Source organism: Triturus cristatus, chromosome 5_1 (assembly GCF_964204655.1).
Source record: "Triturus cristatus chromosome 5_1, aTriCri1.1, whole genome shotgun sequence".
Classification (NCBI taxonomy): Eukaryota; Metazoa; Chordata; class Amphibia; order Caudata; family Salamandridae; genus Triturus; species Triturus cristatus.
In genome coordinates, this window is record NC_140587.1 from 349,699,174 (window position 1) to 349,711,744 (window position 12,571).

General features: G+C 43.8%; 1 protein-coding gene across 1 annotated transcript in view; it reads left to right on the forward strand.

Annotated features, from left to right (window-relative positions):
- Positions 1-12,571, forward strand: part of CSMD3 (CUB and Sushi multiple domains 3) — a 2,836,509-nt gene that overhangs the window by 2,440,201 nt on the left and 383,737 nt on the right. Inside the window, exon 49 of the mRNA XM_085605076.1 lies at positions 9,723-9,911. Within this exon, the coding sequence (XP_085461202.1) occupies positions 9,723-9,911 (189 nt within the window). The remainder of the gene's footprint in view (positions 1-9,722; positions 9,912-12,571) is intronic.

Genomic DNA, 12,571 nt, shown 5'->3' on the forward strand with positions numbered 1-12,571 from the left:
GAGACGCTTGTTGAGGTATGCTGGTCCGGCATTGTGGAGTGCTTTGTGGGTGAGGAGCTTGAAGGTGATCCTCTTGTTGACTGGGAGCTAGTGCAAGTCCTTCAGGTGGGCAGTGTTGTGGGAGTGGCGGGGGATGACGAGGCGTGCGGAGGCGTTCTGTATACGTTGAAGTCTTTTCTGGAGTTTGTCCGTGGTTCCAGCGTAGAGGGCTTTGCCGTAGTCCTGTCTGCTGCTGACAAGGGCGTGAGTGAACGTCTTTCTGGTTCCGGTGGGGATCCATCTGTACATCTTCTGAAGCATGCGGAGGGTGTTGAAGCAGGAGGAGGAGACAGCGTTGACTTGTTGTGTCATTGAGAGTGATGAGTCCAGGATGAACCCCTGGTTGCGTGTGTGGTCGATGGGCATCGGTGTGGCTCCTAGCGCAGCCGGCCACCAGGAGTTGTCCCAGGTGGAGGGGGAGGAGCTGAGGATGAGGACCTCCGTCTTGTCTGAGTTCAGTTTCAGGCAACTCTTCTCCATCCAGTTGGTGATGGACTTCAGTCCTTCGTGGAGGTTCGTTTTGGCAGTGGCGGAGTCCTTGGTGAGTGAGAGGATCAGCTTGGTGTCGTCGGCGTAAGAGACGATGTTGAGGTTTTGCGAGTGGACGATGTTGGCGAGTGGAGCCATGTAGACATTGAAAAGGGTGGGGCTGAAGGATGATCCTTGGGGCACGCTGCAGATGATCTTGGTGGCTTCAGAGCCGAATGGGGGAGGCGAACCCTCTGGGTTTTATCAGTGAGGAAGGAGGTGAGGTGATCGAGTCCAGGGCCTTGTCACTGATTCCTGCATCGTGGAGGCGTGTGCAAAGGGTGTGGTGGCAGACGGTGTCGGAGGCGGCCGAGAGGTCCAGGTGGATGAGGGCCGCAGTATCGCCATTGTCCAGCATGGTCTTGACGTCATCGGTGGCAGCGATGAGGGCAGTTTCGGTGCTATGCTTGCTGCGAAATCCTGATTGGGACAGGTCTAGGATGTTGTTCTGCTCGATGAAGTGGGACAGTTGCCTGTTGACGATCTTTTCGATGACTTTCGCTGGGAACGGGAGCAGGGAGATGGGCCGGAGGTTCTTGAGGTCCTTCGGGTCCGCTGTGGGTTTCTTGAGTAGTGCGTTGATATCAGCGTGCTTCCAGCTTTCTGGGAAGGTGGTGGTCTCGAAGAAGCTGTTGATGATCTTCTGGAGTTGGGGTGCGATGATGCGGTTGGCTTTGTTGAAGATGTGGTGAGGGCAGGGGTTGGATGGTGAGCCGGAGTGGATGGTGTTCATAGTCTTGATGGTATCGTCATCGTTGACGTGGGTTCAGACCAGGAGGTTGGTGAGGCTGGGGGGTGGTGAATCTGCAGTGTTAGCGGCTCTTGGTAGGGTCTGGGTGTTGAAGCTGTCGTGGATGTCTGTGATCTTGCGGTAAAAAGAAGGTGGCTAGTAAGTCACAGAGGTCTTGCGACTGTGGGATGTCGTTGGCACTGGAGCTGGGGTTGGAAAGTTCCTTCACGACATTGAAGATCTCTTTGCTGTTGTGTGCGTTGTTGTTGGTGCGTTCCTGGAAGGAGGTCCTTTTGGTGGCTGGAATGAGTTGGTGGTGCTTGCGGCTGGCGTCCTTGAGGGCAGTTCTGGAGTGCAAAAAACACTGTTCCTCTGTGATCCAATTGTTTCATGGCCATTCCTTCAAATATAGTATTCCACTGCAATGACTTCTTCAGAAGGGTCAGGCCTCACATGATGTCTGATGATTGCTCCCCAGCCATTGCTAATGTGATATTTCACTGCCATAGGTCATTACAGTCAGTAAAATGCTGTAGATAGGGATAGTCATTACCATTGACAAGGGAGGGTGATTTCTCCTTGCACGTGTAACAATATATCTTATTACTAATTTTCTTTTTTTTTACCTAATCGTTTTTGGTTTGTGTAAAGCAACAATTTTCTAACCCTTTCCAAATCCTAGTTCATTCTTTTTTTAGGAATAACAGGTTAAACCAATGGCTGAAGCCTCACTGAGCTTCTCTCATGAATTCCCGGGCAGATTCTCCAGGTCCTGAATTCACAGACATTCTAGAGTGATTTGTTTCATAGTTACTAGTCTCTGCTTCTTAGGCTTTGTGCTGCTAATGAGTTATTGGTAAACACAATCCCTCTGTTTAAGGGTGGCATGAATGGAATGGAATTCTTAAACCTAGCATGTGTTAGACTGCAAGCAAGCATGTAATTAATAAATTAAGAGATATAGATGTAGAGATCGAATTGCACTCCTGACAAAATTTCAAGTCTATATCAGCCCCTTATTTACAGATATGAGGCATGAATAATTTTCTTGGGATTTGCCTTTTGGCATTTCAACTCACATGCTAAACTTGTCTTAGAATATACCATAGCACTAACCTATTGTTTTCTCTATGTTGAGCATTGCTGGAGATGAGAAGTTTGTCCAGAAGCTCTGGAGTGCATGGATGTTTCTTACCAGGTCTTGGGGTTGCCCTGCAGCCCAGTTAAGGATAACATAAATAATCTAGCACTGCATTACTTTAGATATTGAAAGGTTTATTTTCATGCTTTGTTAACAGTAAATCATTGCATATGTTTTCTTGTGTTGGAGAGATGGCATCACCTTTAAAGTTTTTTATATTGATTAGCATTTTGTTTGAGTATATATTTTGCCTTTTATCATTATGGTTACTGTAAGAAATTGCAGTATTAGTTGAAGGGGGTGAGAACCCACCTCAAATAATAATCACAATCCTTGTTGGGAAGAAACACCAAAAGTCCCTATATAAGCCTGACATTAACCCTCTGGTAGCTTGGCACAAGCAGTCTGGTTTAACTTAGAGTTAATGTGTATACTAATTACACAGTACTCAAACAGCAATAAAGTTAAAACATAACACAAGAAAAATCTTAATTTAGAAAAATAGGTAATATTTTAATGAATAAAATGACACCAAAATGACAAAACCCGTGTTGGTAGAACTGGTGGTATGAATTTTTAAAGGTTGTATTAAAAACAGCGCCACAATGCACTAGCCATGGTTATCTAGTCATGCTAGACCGGATCAAAGCCAAAAGTTAAGGCTGACCACGATAGAGTGCAGGTCAGATATAGGGGCCAGGGTTGTCCCTCATAGAAAGTTTACCATTGAACGTAGACATTTTTATGGAAGTCGGATCTCCTTCAGCAGGCCAACCCAGCAAGCTGAGGCTAGCCGGCCATTCAACGGCTGTGGTTGCAACAGCAATCCCAATCTCTGTCGTTTTTACAGGAAGGAAAGTTGGCAAAAACCTTTTAAGTCCCTTCCCCTGCAATGTAGGGAAAGAAGGAGGACACTCTAATACCAGCCAAGGGTCCAGGACCTTGGGGGCACAACTTGGGGACTTAGGACTGCCTGAAGCAGAGGCCAGCCGCAGTGTCCAGGAAATATCCAGTAGGAACTGGTAAACTATGGCAGTTGCAGTGAGAGTGGCCTCTGAAAGCTTGTTGTGTTCCTGTAATTCATACAGGATGTCAGCCAACTGAGCTTTGAGTCACTTCAGGTGTCCTGAGGAAAGCAGGTTCATTCTTTATTCTGGTTCTACGGACAGCATGACAGTCCCTCTACTGATTCTCCACTAGTCTAGGAGTGTTCTTAGAAGAGCTTTTTGGATTTCACATTTGTCCACCCCCTAAACAGGTTCTGGTTTGTTCCTCTACCCCCACTAGGTTTGGTGCCAGCCTGACAAGAGAGACAAAAGGGAACCAGGTGTAGGGGTGAGATGCAACTTCCAGTGACATGGTAGAAATCATTTGAAGCTCAGGAAGGGGTTGGACATACCTGCCCATGCCATCTTATCTAGGGAGGTGTCCCCCTTCTAATTCCCGGGACCCTTTGTCCACTGTCTGAGACCGTACACATCTCACCACAGGGAGGCTATCAGGGATCAGGTGACAGCTGGACACTGGCATGAAATCCACTTGGTTTTAGGCAGGAAATTAAAACTTTATTAAAGTGTGATTTCTAGGTTAGTAATATAAAACACCATTAAGTTGGACTTCCATTACTATTAAAATAAACTTTATACAATTTATCTGGCTACCACAAACTGATTGTAGCACTTATCAAAGGTAGTAGTGTAACCCAGTGTTAGCATATGGCATATAAAACATGAAATATAAATGTCCTACTTTTTAAATAGCATGCACCATGTCCTGTGGGCATTTAGGACCTACCTTAGGGGGTGACTTAGAAGTAACACAATAGATGATTATGCCTGACAAAAGGGTTGTTTTGCCAGGTCAAAATGGCAGTTAAAAACTGCACACCTAGGCTGCAGTGTCAGCCTACTAGTAGCACTTAATTTGCAGGACGGGGTACATGTGGTACCATATACTAGCGACTTAAAGTAAATTAAAGGTGCCCATCAGGTGTATACCAATTTTACCATGTTTAACAGGCAGAAAACAAGCACTTTACTACTGAATAGCAAGGTTAAAGAGCCCAGAGTTCTACAGCCAACAAAACTAGGGCTCATTAAAAAGGCAAAAAATCTCAGATGAACCTGCAAGAAAGGCAAATTTTCTACAGTGACACCTGGATAAAGCTATTAGCCCTGACAATTATTAATGCACTGTTTCATATAGTGTTGAGACCATTAGGTGGGGTGTTATGCCTTTATAGTTTAGAGCTTGTTGGTGGGAAAACCTATAATGGTGGCTTTCGCACTGTGAGTCCAAGGTGTATTTAGGTAATTGCCTTCCCAGTGGGGCTTTTGTTTAGTGTGTAACCAACCCTGAGGATGTTTAGGAGAAATTCTATGAAGAATAAGATGCCCTGCTATCATCAATGCATGGCACAGACCAGCATAATCTGATTGGTGATTTTAACGCAAGAATCAGATGTGATGCCACAGCCTGGGAAGGAGTCATTAGGGAACATAGAGTAGGCAGGTGTAATAGCAATAGCCTGATACTCCTGAAAACCTGTGCAGAACATGATCTGTCTCCCTAATCACAGCAGGACTTCGTGGATGCATTTCCGCTCCAAGCACTGAAATCTAATCTACGATGTCATCATCAAGAGAAGGGACAGGTGGGATGTCAAGATGACAATGGCTATATGCGCGCTGACTGTTGGACGGATCACAGGCTCATAGATTCAAAAATGAAAATATGTATCATGCCAAAGAGACAACCTCAAGGCTGTGAGACCCTCAAAAGGATCAATGCATTGAAGCTGAAGAACAGCAGCATCAAAGAAAATCTAGTGAAATACCTAAGAAGGAGCTTGTTGATTTTCATCTTGAGGATGACGTTGAGAATGACTGATAGCGATTCCTCAACACTGTCCACACAGCTGTATAGAAGTTATTAGGGCCCTTCACACACAGGCATCAAGATTGGTTTGACAAAATTGATGTGGAAATATGGGATTTACTTGCTGAAAAGTGCTGCCTGCATCACGCCCAACAGAACGACCCAACCTCAGTGGCAAAAAAGGCCACCTTCATCAACTCTCCCATAACAGTAGAAAACAAATAGCCCAAAATGCAAGACTCGTGGCTTAGCACCAAAGGAGATGTGATACACGCATATGCAGAAAGGACAATTCTAAGCGGTGAAGCTCTCAACAACCTATAAGGACCACAGTCTTCTGGAAGTTTTCCCCTTTTGAGTTCAGATGGCACTACCCTCCTTACAGAAAAGCGACAAATCCTCCTGGGGATGGGCTGAATATTTTTAAGAAGTTATTAACCACTCCTCAGCCATCAAGAATGTGGCCATTGACAGGAGGCCTCATGTTGCATTCTTTGACTCTATGGATGCTCCACCAGAAGAGGATGATGTGAAGAAAGCCATCGATTAGCTGTCAGGTGGCAAATCCCCAGGGTCAAATGCTATAGCAGCAGAAGTTTACAAAGTTTGTGATCCTGTGCTGCAATGGAAACACACTGTTTTAGTTCTTCTGGAAGCAAGGATCCATTCACACAGGAACAGAGAGAAGTGTCTAGCATACACCCCTATAAGAGGAAGGGCAATCACCAAGTATGCAACAGCCACTATTAAAACTCTCTGCTGTCAACAGCGGGGAAAGTTATTTCATGAGTTCTGTTCAACCATCTGATCACCCACCTAGAGCAGGGCTTACTGCCAGAAATGCAGTGTCGCTTCCACAAAGGACGTGAAACCATTGACATATTCTTCACTGCGCGTCAACTCCAGGAGAAGTGTCAAGAGCAGAATCGCGAACTCTATACAACGTTTGTGAACCTCACAAATGCGTTTGACTCTGTCAGTCACCAGGGACTGTGGAGGATCATGTTGAAATGTATCTGTCCTGACAGATTCCTACTAATGGTACGGCAACCTCATGACAGTATGACGGTGCATGTCCTGCATGACGGTGAAACATCTAAGGCCTTTCCAGTCACCAACATCATCAAACAAAGGTTTGTTCTGGCACTCGTGCTGTTCAGCATATTTTCGGCCACTCTGACTGATGCCTTCCAGCACTGCCCTGGAGGACTAGGCCTGAAGTACAGAACTGATGGGAAACTATTTAATTTTATGCGACTGCGTGCCGTCACCACGGTGAAAGAAACTGTCCTGGGAGATTTTCTCTTTGCGATGATTGTGCTCTGAATGCTAGTACAGAGCCAGAAATGCACGCCAGGATGGGACCAGTTTTCATTTGCATTCTGCAATTTTGGTCTCACCATCAGCATTGCTGGGGTTCTGAGCCAGCCAGCTTCCTACGCCCCTACACAAAACCACCCATCACTGTAAATAGGCAGAGACTGCAGGCATTAGACCACTTCACGCACCTAGAATGTACTTTTTCCTGAGCACTGTCAATCGATGCTGAAGTAAACTGCAGAATTGCAAAAGCCAGAGTTTGGGAGCGTTGAGGGATCAGCGTTGAGGGATCAGCGTTGAGGGATCAGCCTACCATTGGAGTTGAAGGTCTGCAGAGCAGCAGTGCTTCCAACCCTGCGGCACTCCTGTGAACATGGACTGTCACCGGAGTCATGCACCACAGCTCATTCACTTCTGCATGTCCTGTCCATACAAGCTTCTGAGGATCAGATGGCAGGACAAAGTGCTGGATACTGAAGTTCTTTCCACAGCCAGTCTGCTGTCAATTCATACACTGCTGAGGAACGTCCACGCCAGATGGGCTGGGCATGTTGTCAGAATGTCAGATGAGCGCATCCTCAAACAGCCCCCCTACGAAGAACTCCCTCAGAGAAAGTGCTCCCATGAAGCTGGCCTGTAGGACCTTTGTTCAGTGTGTGCACCCTGTCAGTCGGGAGGCGCTTTTGAGAGTCCTGCCACAGCCAGTTCCACCTGCCTGCCTTGAGTCACACCCCTGATTTAATACAGTATCCCACAGACAAACCCTGTCATCAAGAAATTGAACTCAAAAGTAGTTATTTGGTAGAGCTGATGTTTAATTCAATTCTTACTTTAATAAAACTGTCAATAATGTAGTGGCATAAACGTCATATCTTTGAGAATTTTACAGATGGCTCTCAATTAAAATTGTATCATGCTATTAAATGTATTTGTATCCCGCACATTTGAGAAGCAGTTCATTTGAATCACAGTTGCGCCTTGTTAAAATGTTTAATTGCAATGAACACACCGATTCTCCTTGTATTTTTATTTGTTTACTTTGTATATTTATGAGACTCTTCTGTCTCCAGCATGTTATCTTTATTATGGCACTCAGAGTGCCAGGAAGACGAGAGGCAGATGTGATTGCTGACAAAGAACTGGTTTCCCTGGTGACTGAAATCTCCTCACTGTTCTCTGTAGTCAGTGTTCCTCCAGAGACTTCCCCGACACTGAAACGAGTCAAGAAGTGCGGATAGGAAAGACATGATTCAAATGTGTTGTGGCAGGCCACAGAAGATTGCAGTGTTTGCCGAGCCTGAAGTTTTGAACACACATTTTTATAGGAATGGCTTTAAATTACTGTGGGCAATGTTAAAATCAAAAGGAGAACTGTCATAAAACATAATTTCAAAGATTGTAGCACATTAGCATTTCTTTCGTCTTCTGTGCGCACACCGAAAACCCACGAATGCCGCCCTTTGGCAGATGCATTTTTAGAGCAAAGAAGACGGTAAATAATTGTCTTTAGCTTTCAGTTTTCTCACTGCCTTTTTTTATTTTTTATTTTGATAACAAATGGACATGCACAGGTGATCTGTTTCTCTATACCTCAGTGCACAGGTGTAACCTGTAGAAGTGGACATTTGATTGCTGTTAGTTTACAATGTAAAAAACAAGTGTCTTTCAAGATAATGAGATTCTAAACATATTTAATCTTGGAAGGCAGGTAGGTTATACTTTATCATACCTTTGGGATCCTTCAATATTCCACATCACTTATGGGTGAGCCCTTAGTGGAAGACCCTAAATTCTAATCCCTGCCTTGCAAGTCTTAAGGGGGCAGCCCCCAGTGGTCCATTGGGGCAGATTTATGTTCCCTGGCGCATCCCTGCAAATCAGCATGGATGCGCCAGGGAAGATGCGTCACGCAAGTTTGCCCTTGCGCCACCGCAGATGCGCCGCATTTACAATGCGGTGCATCGTGTCGCAAGGACAAGCAGATGCGTGACGTATCTGCTGGCGTAAGGTTGGCGCAGTGCTGAAGTTGTGTCGCAAGCGCGACGCAACTCCAGCACTGTTCCAACCTACCCTATCCCTAACATGGTGCGTCAAGCCTTACGCCGCAGGGTTTTGACGCATCAGCGTTGAGAAAGTGACTCAGTGAAATCTTATAGATTTCACTGAGTCACTTTTCAGGGGCGTTCCTGCGACGGAACGCCCCCCCTGTGTCGCAACGCCCACATGAAACCTGACGCAGGTTTCACGTGGCGCAGGGCTTTACACCGTGACGCATCTCCACAGATGCATCACGATGTCAATCGGGCGCAACGTGGCGCAGGGTTTACACCACCGCTGCGTCACAAAAGTGACGCAACGGCGGCGTAAAAGGGGCGCAAGTCCCACATAAATCTGCCCCTTTGTGTCTACGTTCCGGCTGGTGGCGGATAAAAGAATAGTCATGTTGTGGTGCCTTGTTGTACTGAGGGGAGTTGTCGACCTGTCTCCCTGAGTGACTCGAAGTCCAGAGGAGGGACGTCGAAGAATCATCCTCAAAGACGGTTGGTGTCCACGGACATCCAGTGATCCTCCGCAACCTCTCCCCCATCCCCGCAATCGGATATTGGCCCTAAGAAAACGCCAATGAGATGTTGTGAAAGCGCAGTTGGCTGGTTGTCTAGCCAGATCTACCAAAACTCATGGTCTGTGACAGGCCGGATGTGCTCTAGGTTGCTATATACATCCTGGTTGGCTACCGGACTCTGGGGTTCTTGCTCGTTACCTTACTTTTCCCCTAAACTGTGCAATTATTTTGATGTATGTTTTGTTTTGCATTGAATTGAGATGAGTGCAAACTTTTAGAGTTGCAAACTTTGCAAATCTTTACAAATGAACCCATTTGTCCATGGTCACAAACATTTATTTTGGAATGAGTTATGCGATGAATGTGGTAAATGTTCATTTGTGTTACAAAATATGTTTTCAATATTGAAGCCATCTGGGCGTTAAGGTAATTTTACTGTCCACTAAGTTTGTACCGCAGCTTTGACTTTCTTGCTTTTGCTTTCAGTTAGTGACGTAGAGATTTACCTTGTCTGTTTTTGTTAGCTCTCTACTGCAGTACTCCAGAATCACCGCCTCACGGCTTCATCATCAGCCAAACTGGTGGCCACCTCAACAGCATGGTGCGCTGGGCTTGTGATCGAGGCTTCCGGCTGATTGGAAAAGGCAGCGCGGTCTGCAGGAAGTTTCCCTATGGGTACTATGCGTGGGATGCTCCAGTCCCAGCTTGTCAAGGTAACATATCTTGCGGTGCAAGAGGTACAGGAGGAACAGAACCACAGAGTGCTTGCTCAGTTAATATTTAAAATACACATTTTCATCACCGTTTTCGAAAAAAAATGGAACAGCATTCGAATGTGACACCCAGATCCAGATGAGCTGGTATACATATATATCTTAAAGGAAAACACTTGAACATTTTTGATATATCATGAACGGTTTGGTTTAAAAGGCAGTATTTGTTTTTAAAAGAATGATTTAAAACTTGTTGCAGTAGGCTCTGTAAGGAAATTCATTTTTGATCCTAATTGATTCAGGATTTGGTGATTTATTGCAATACGTATAATCGAGACTGACTGTATCTCAGGCCTTCAGAAGACCATCCCCCAACAAACAGGGTCCAGATGCTGAGTGGACCTGCAGAGCACATTGACTGCTTTTGTAAACGTTCCATAATTCTCAGTAATATTACAGTTACTACACATAGGTCGTGATGATCTCCTCATGTGGATTTGACATGAACATAAGGAATTTCATGACCCTTTTCAGCTTTTTCAAGATAAAGAGCACCAAGGTATGCTTGATTTCAGTGCCACAAGCGAGATGGTTTTAAATTTAGCTTAAGAGAAAATTGCACATCGATTTTAAATGCCAACTACCACTCGGACAAAATATTGAGCTCGGCCGTGATGCATGGGGTTGATTTGGCAGCAACCCTGACTGTTTAATGTGTAGTGCTCGAAAAACACATTGTTCCACCTTCTTTGGCAATACCCTGGGGGAAACTGGTACTGGAGAGTGATCATGAGCTGGAAGCAGGGTTTGGTGACTACGATCAAACTGTGGAGTATATCCCCTAACTCAGAGTAGTGCAAGATTAGAAAGAAGCCGAAGCATTTAGCCTGTTTTTGAGTGAAATGATGAGTAGCCTTAGTTGGATCTGTAGGCAGGAGGCAAAGTTAGAAGGAGGGTGGAAGAATGTTGTAATGGGAAGAAATCCAAGCCTTACATATGTGTAACACTAGAATGGCTGAGAAAGTGCTTGGGGACCTCACTGATTAGAGAATGTATGTTCACAGCTTACTTGTCCTACCTCATGATAATGCCTTCATGTGACATTGCTTCTGTTGATGGCCTAATTCCACAATGTGGTTGTTTAATAGTGCTACTTAGATGCCTGGGTAGCCAATGTATTTTGCCAATGATATTGGTATCATGAACCCTGGTGGTTGTAGTTATCCAGTCATTTCCAAAAATTAGACAGTTTACCACAGTAAGACCAAAAGGGACCGGGTAGGTAACACTTACCAAAAACGAAATTCCCTTCTGTATCAAGTTCACTAACTCCCAATAGTTTGCACTGAACCAGAATCTGCACTCAACCATTAAGTGTCACAACCAGCTTATTTGGATAAGTATATTTTATTGTATACAGTGCAAGAAAATACCTGCTTTTAATTGCACTTATTTTTAAAACATTTAAAAATCATCATACTGATATGACATTGAATATGTCTATAGTCACAACTTTTCATAAACCCATTACACATAATTGTTACTCACATAAAATTTATTACAACTGAGGTAAATACATCAATATGTCAATACATTTATTCCATTAATAACGTCAAAAAAACGGTAAATCTGTCGGTCAAATTTTTCATCAACTGCTTTCCAAATATATAATACTCATATTCATATAATACATTTAAAATGAAATAAATCAGTTAAAACAATAGGGAAGGGGCTGATTAGAAACTTGTCAGCATGGGCCATTGTTTTCCAATCAAGTGATGTTATAATCAAAGAACAGTGTGACACACTGTTCTTTGATGATAGCATCACTTGAGTTAAAGGATTGATATATTGTTTTAACTGATTTATTCCATTTTAAATGTATTATATGAATATGAGTGTTATACGTTTGGAAAGCAGTTGATATATCAGTATTATTCTTTTTTAATGTTTTAAAAATAAGTGCAATTAAAAGCAGGTCTTTTCTTGCATTCTTTACAATAAAATATACTTATCCAAATAAACTAGTCATGACACTCAATGAATGTGTGCAGATTCTGGTTCAGTGCAAACTATTGTAAGTTAGTGAACTTGACACAGATGGGAATTTCGTTTTTGCTAAGTTTTGTCAGTCATGCCATTGCGCTCTATGCTCGCCATTATTACCATATTTCAAGTACGCATTTATTTTAATGTTTCCCAAATAAAGATAATTAAATAGAAATGGCTGAAATAAAGAGATCTTAACAGTTTGCAGAGGAAGATTATGCCAGGGTCTACGTCTATGAAGAGCAGAAAACAAAAATTACGGGTAGCCTTGCAATTGTGATCTATAAAAAACTTTACACACCTCGGTTGCTCACCAAAATATGCAGCACTTAGAATCACCCATGGTGACTGCTTTGCATATACCCTATTCAAACATTGGAAAACAATGGCCCATGCTGACAAGTTTCTAATCTTCCCCATTCCTTAAGTGTAATGTTTGCTGTGCGACTAGAATTCACACCACAATTTAAGCATATTTGAGATTCAAAGATTGCTTCGTTAGATTTTCTGCATCCAATATCGACCAACGAACCCACTAATGGAGTTGATCCCAATTTGCAAATATACTACCTAGCTGTTCTGCAGATGTATTTTCGAGGATGAATAGAAGG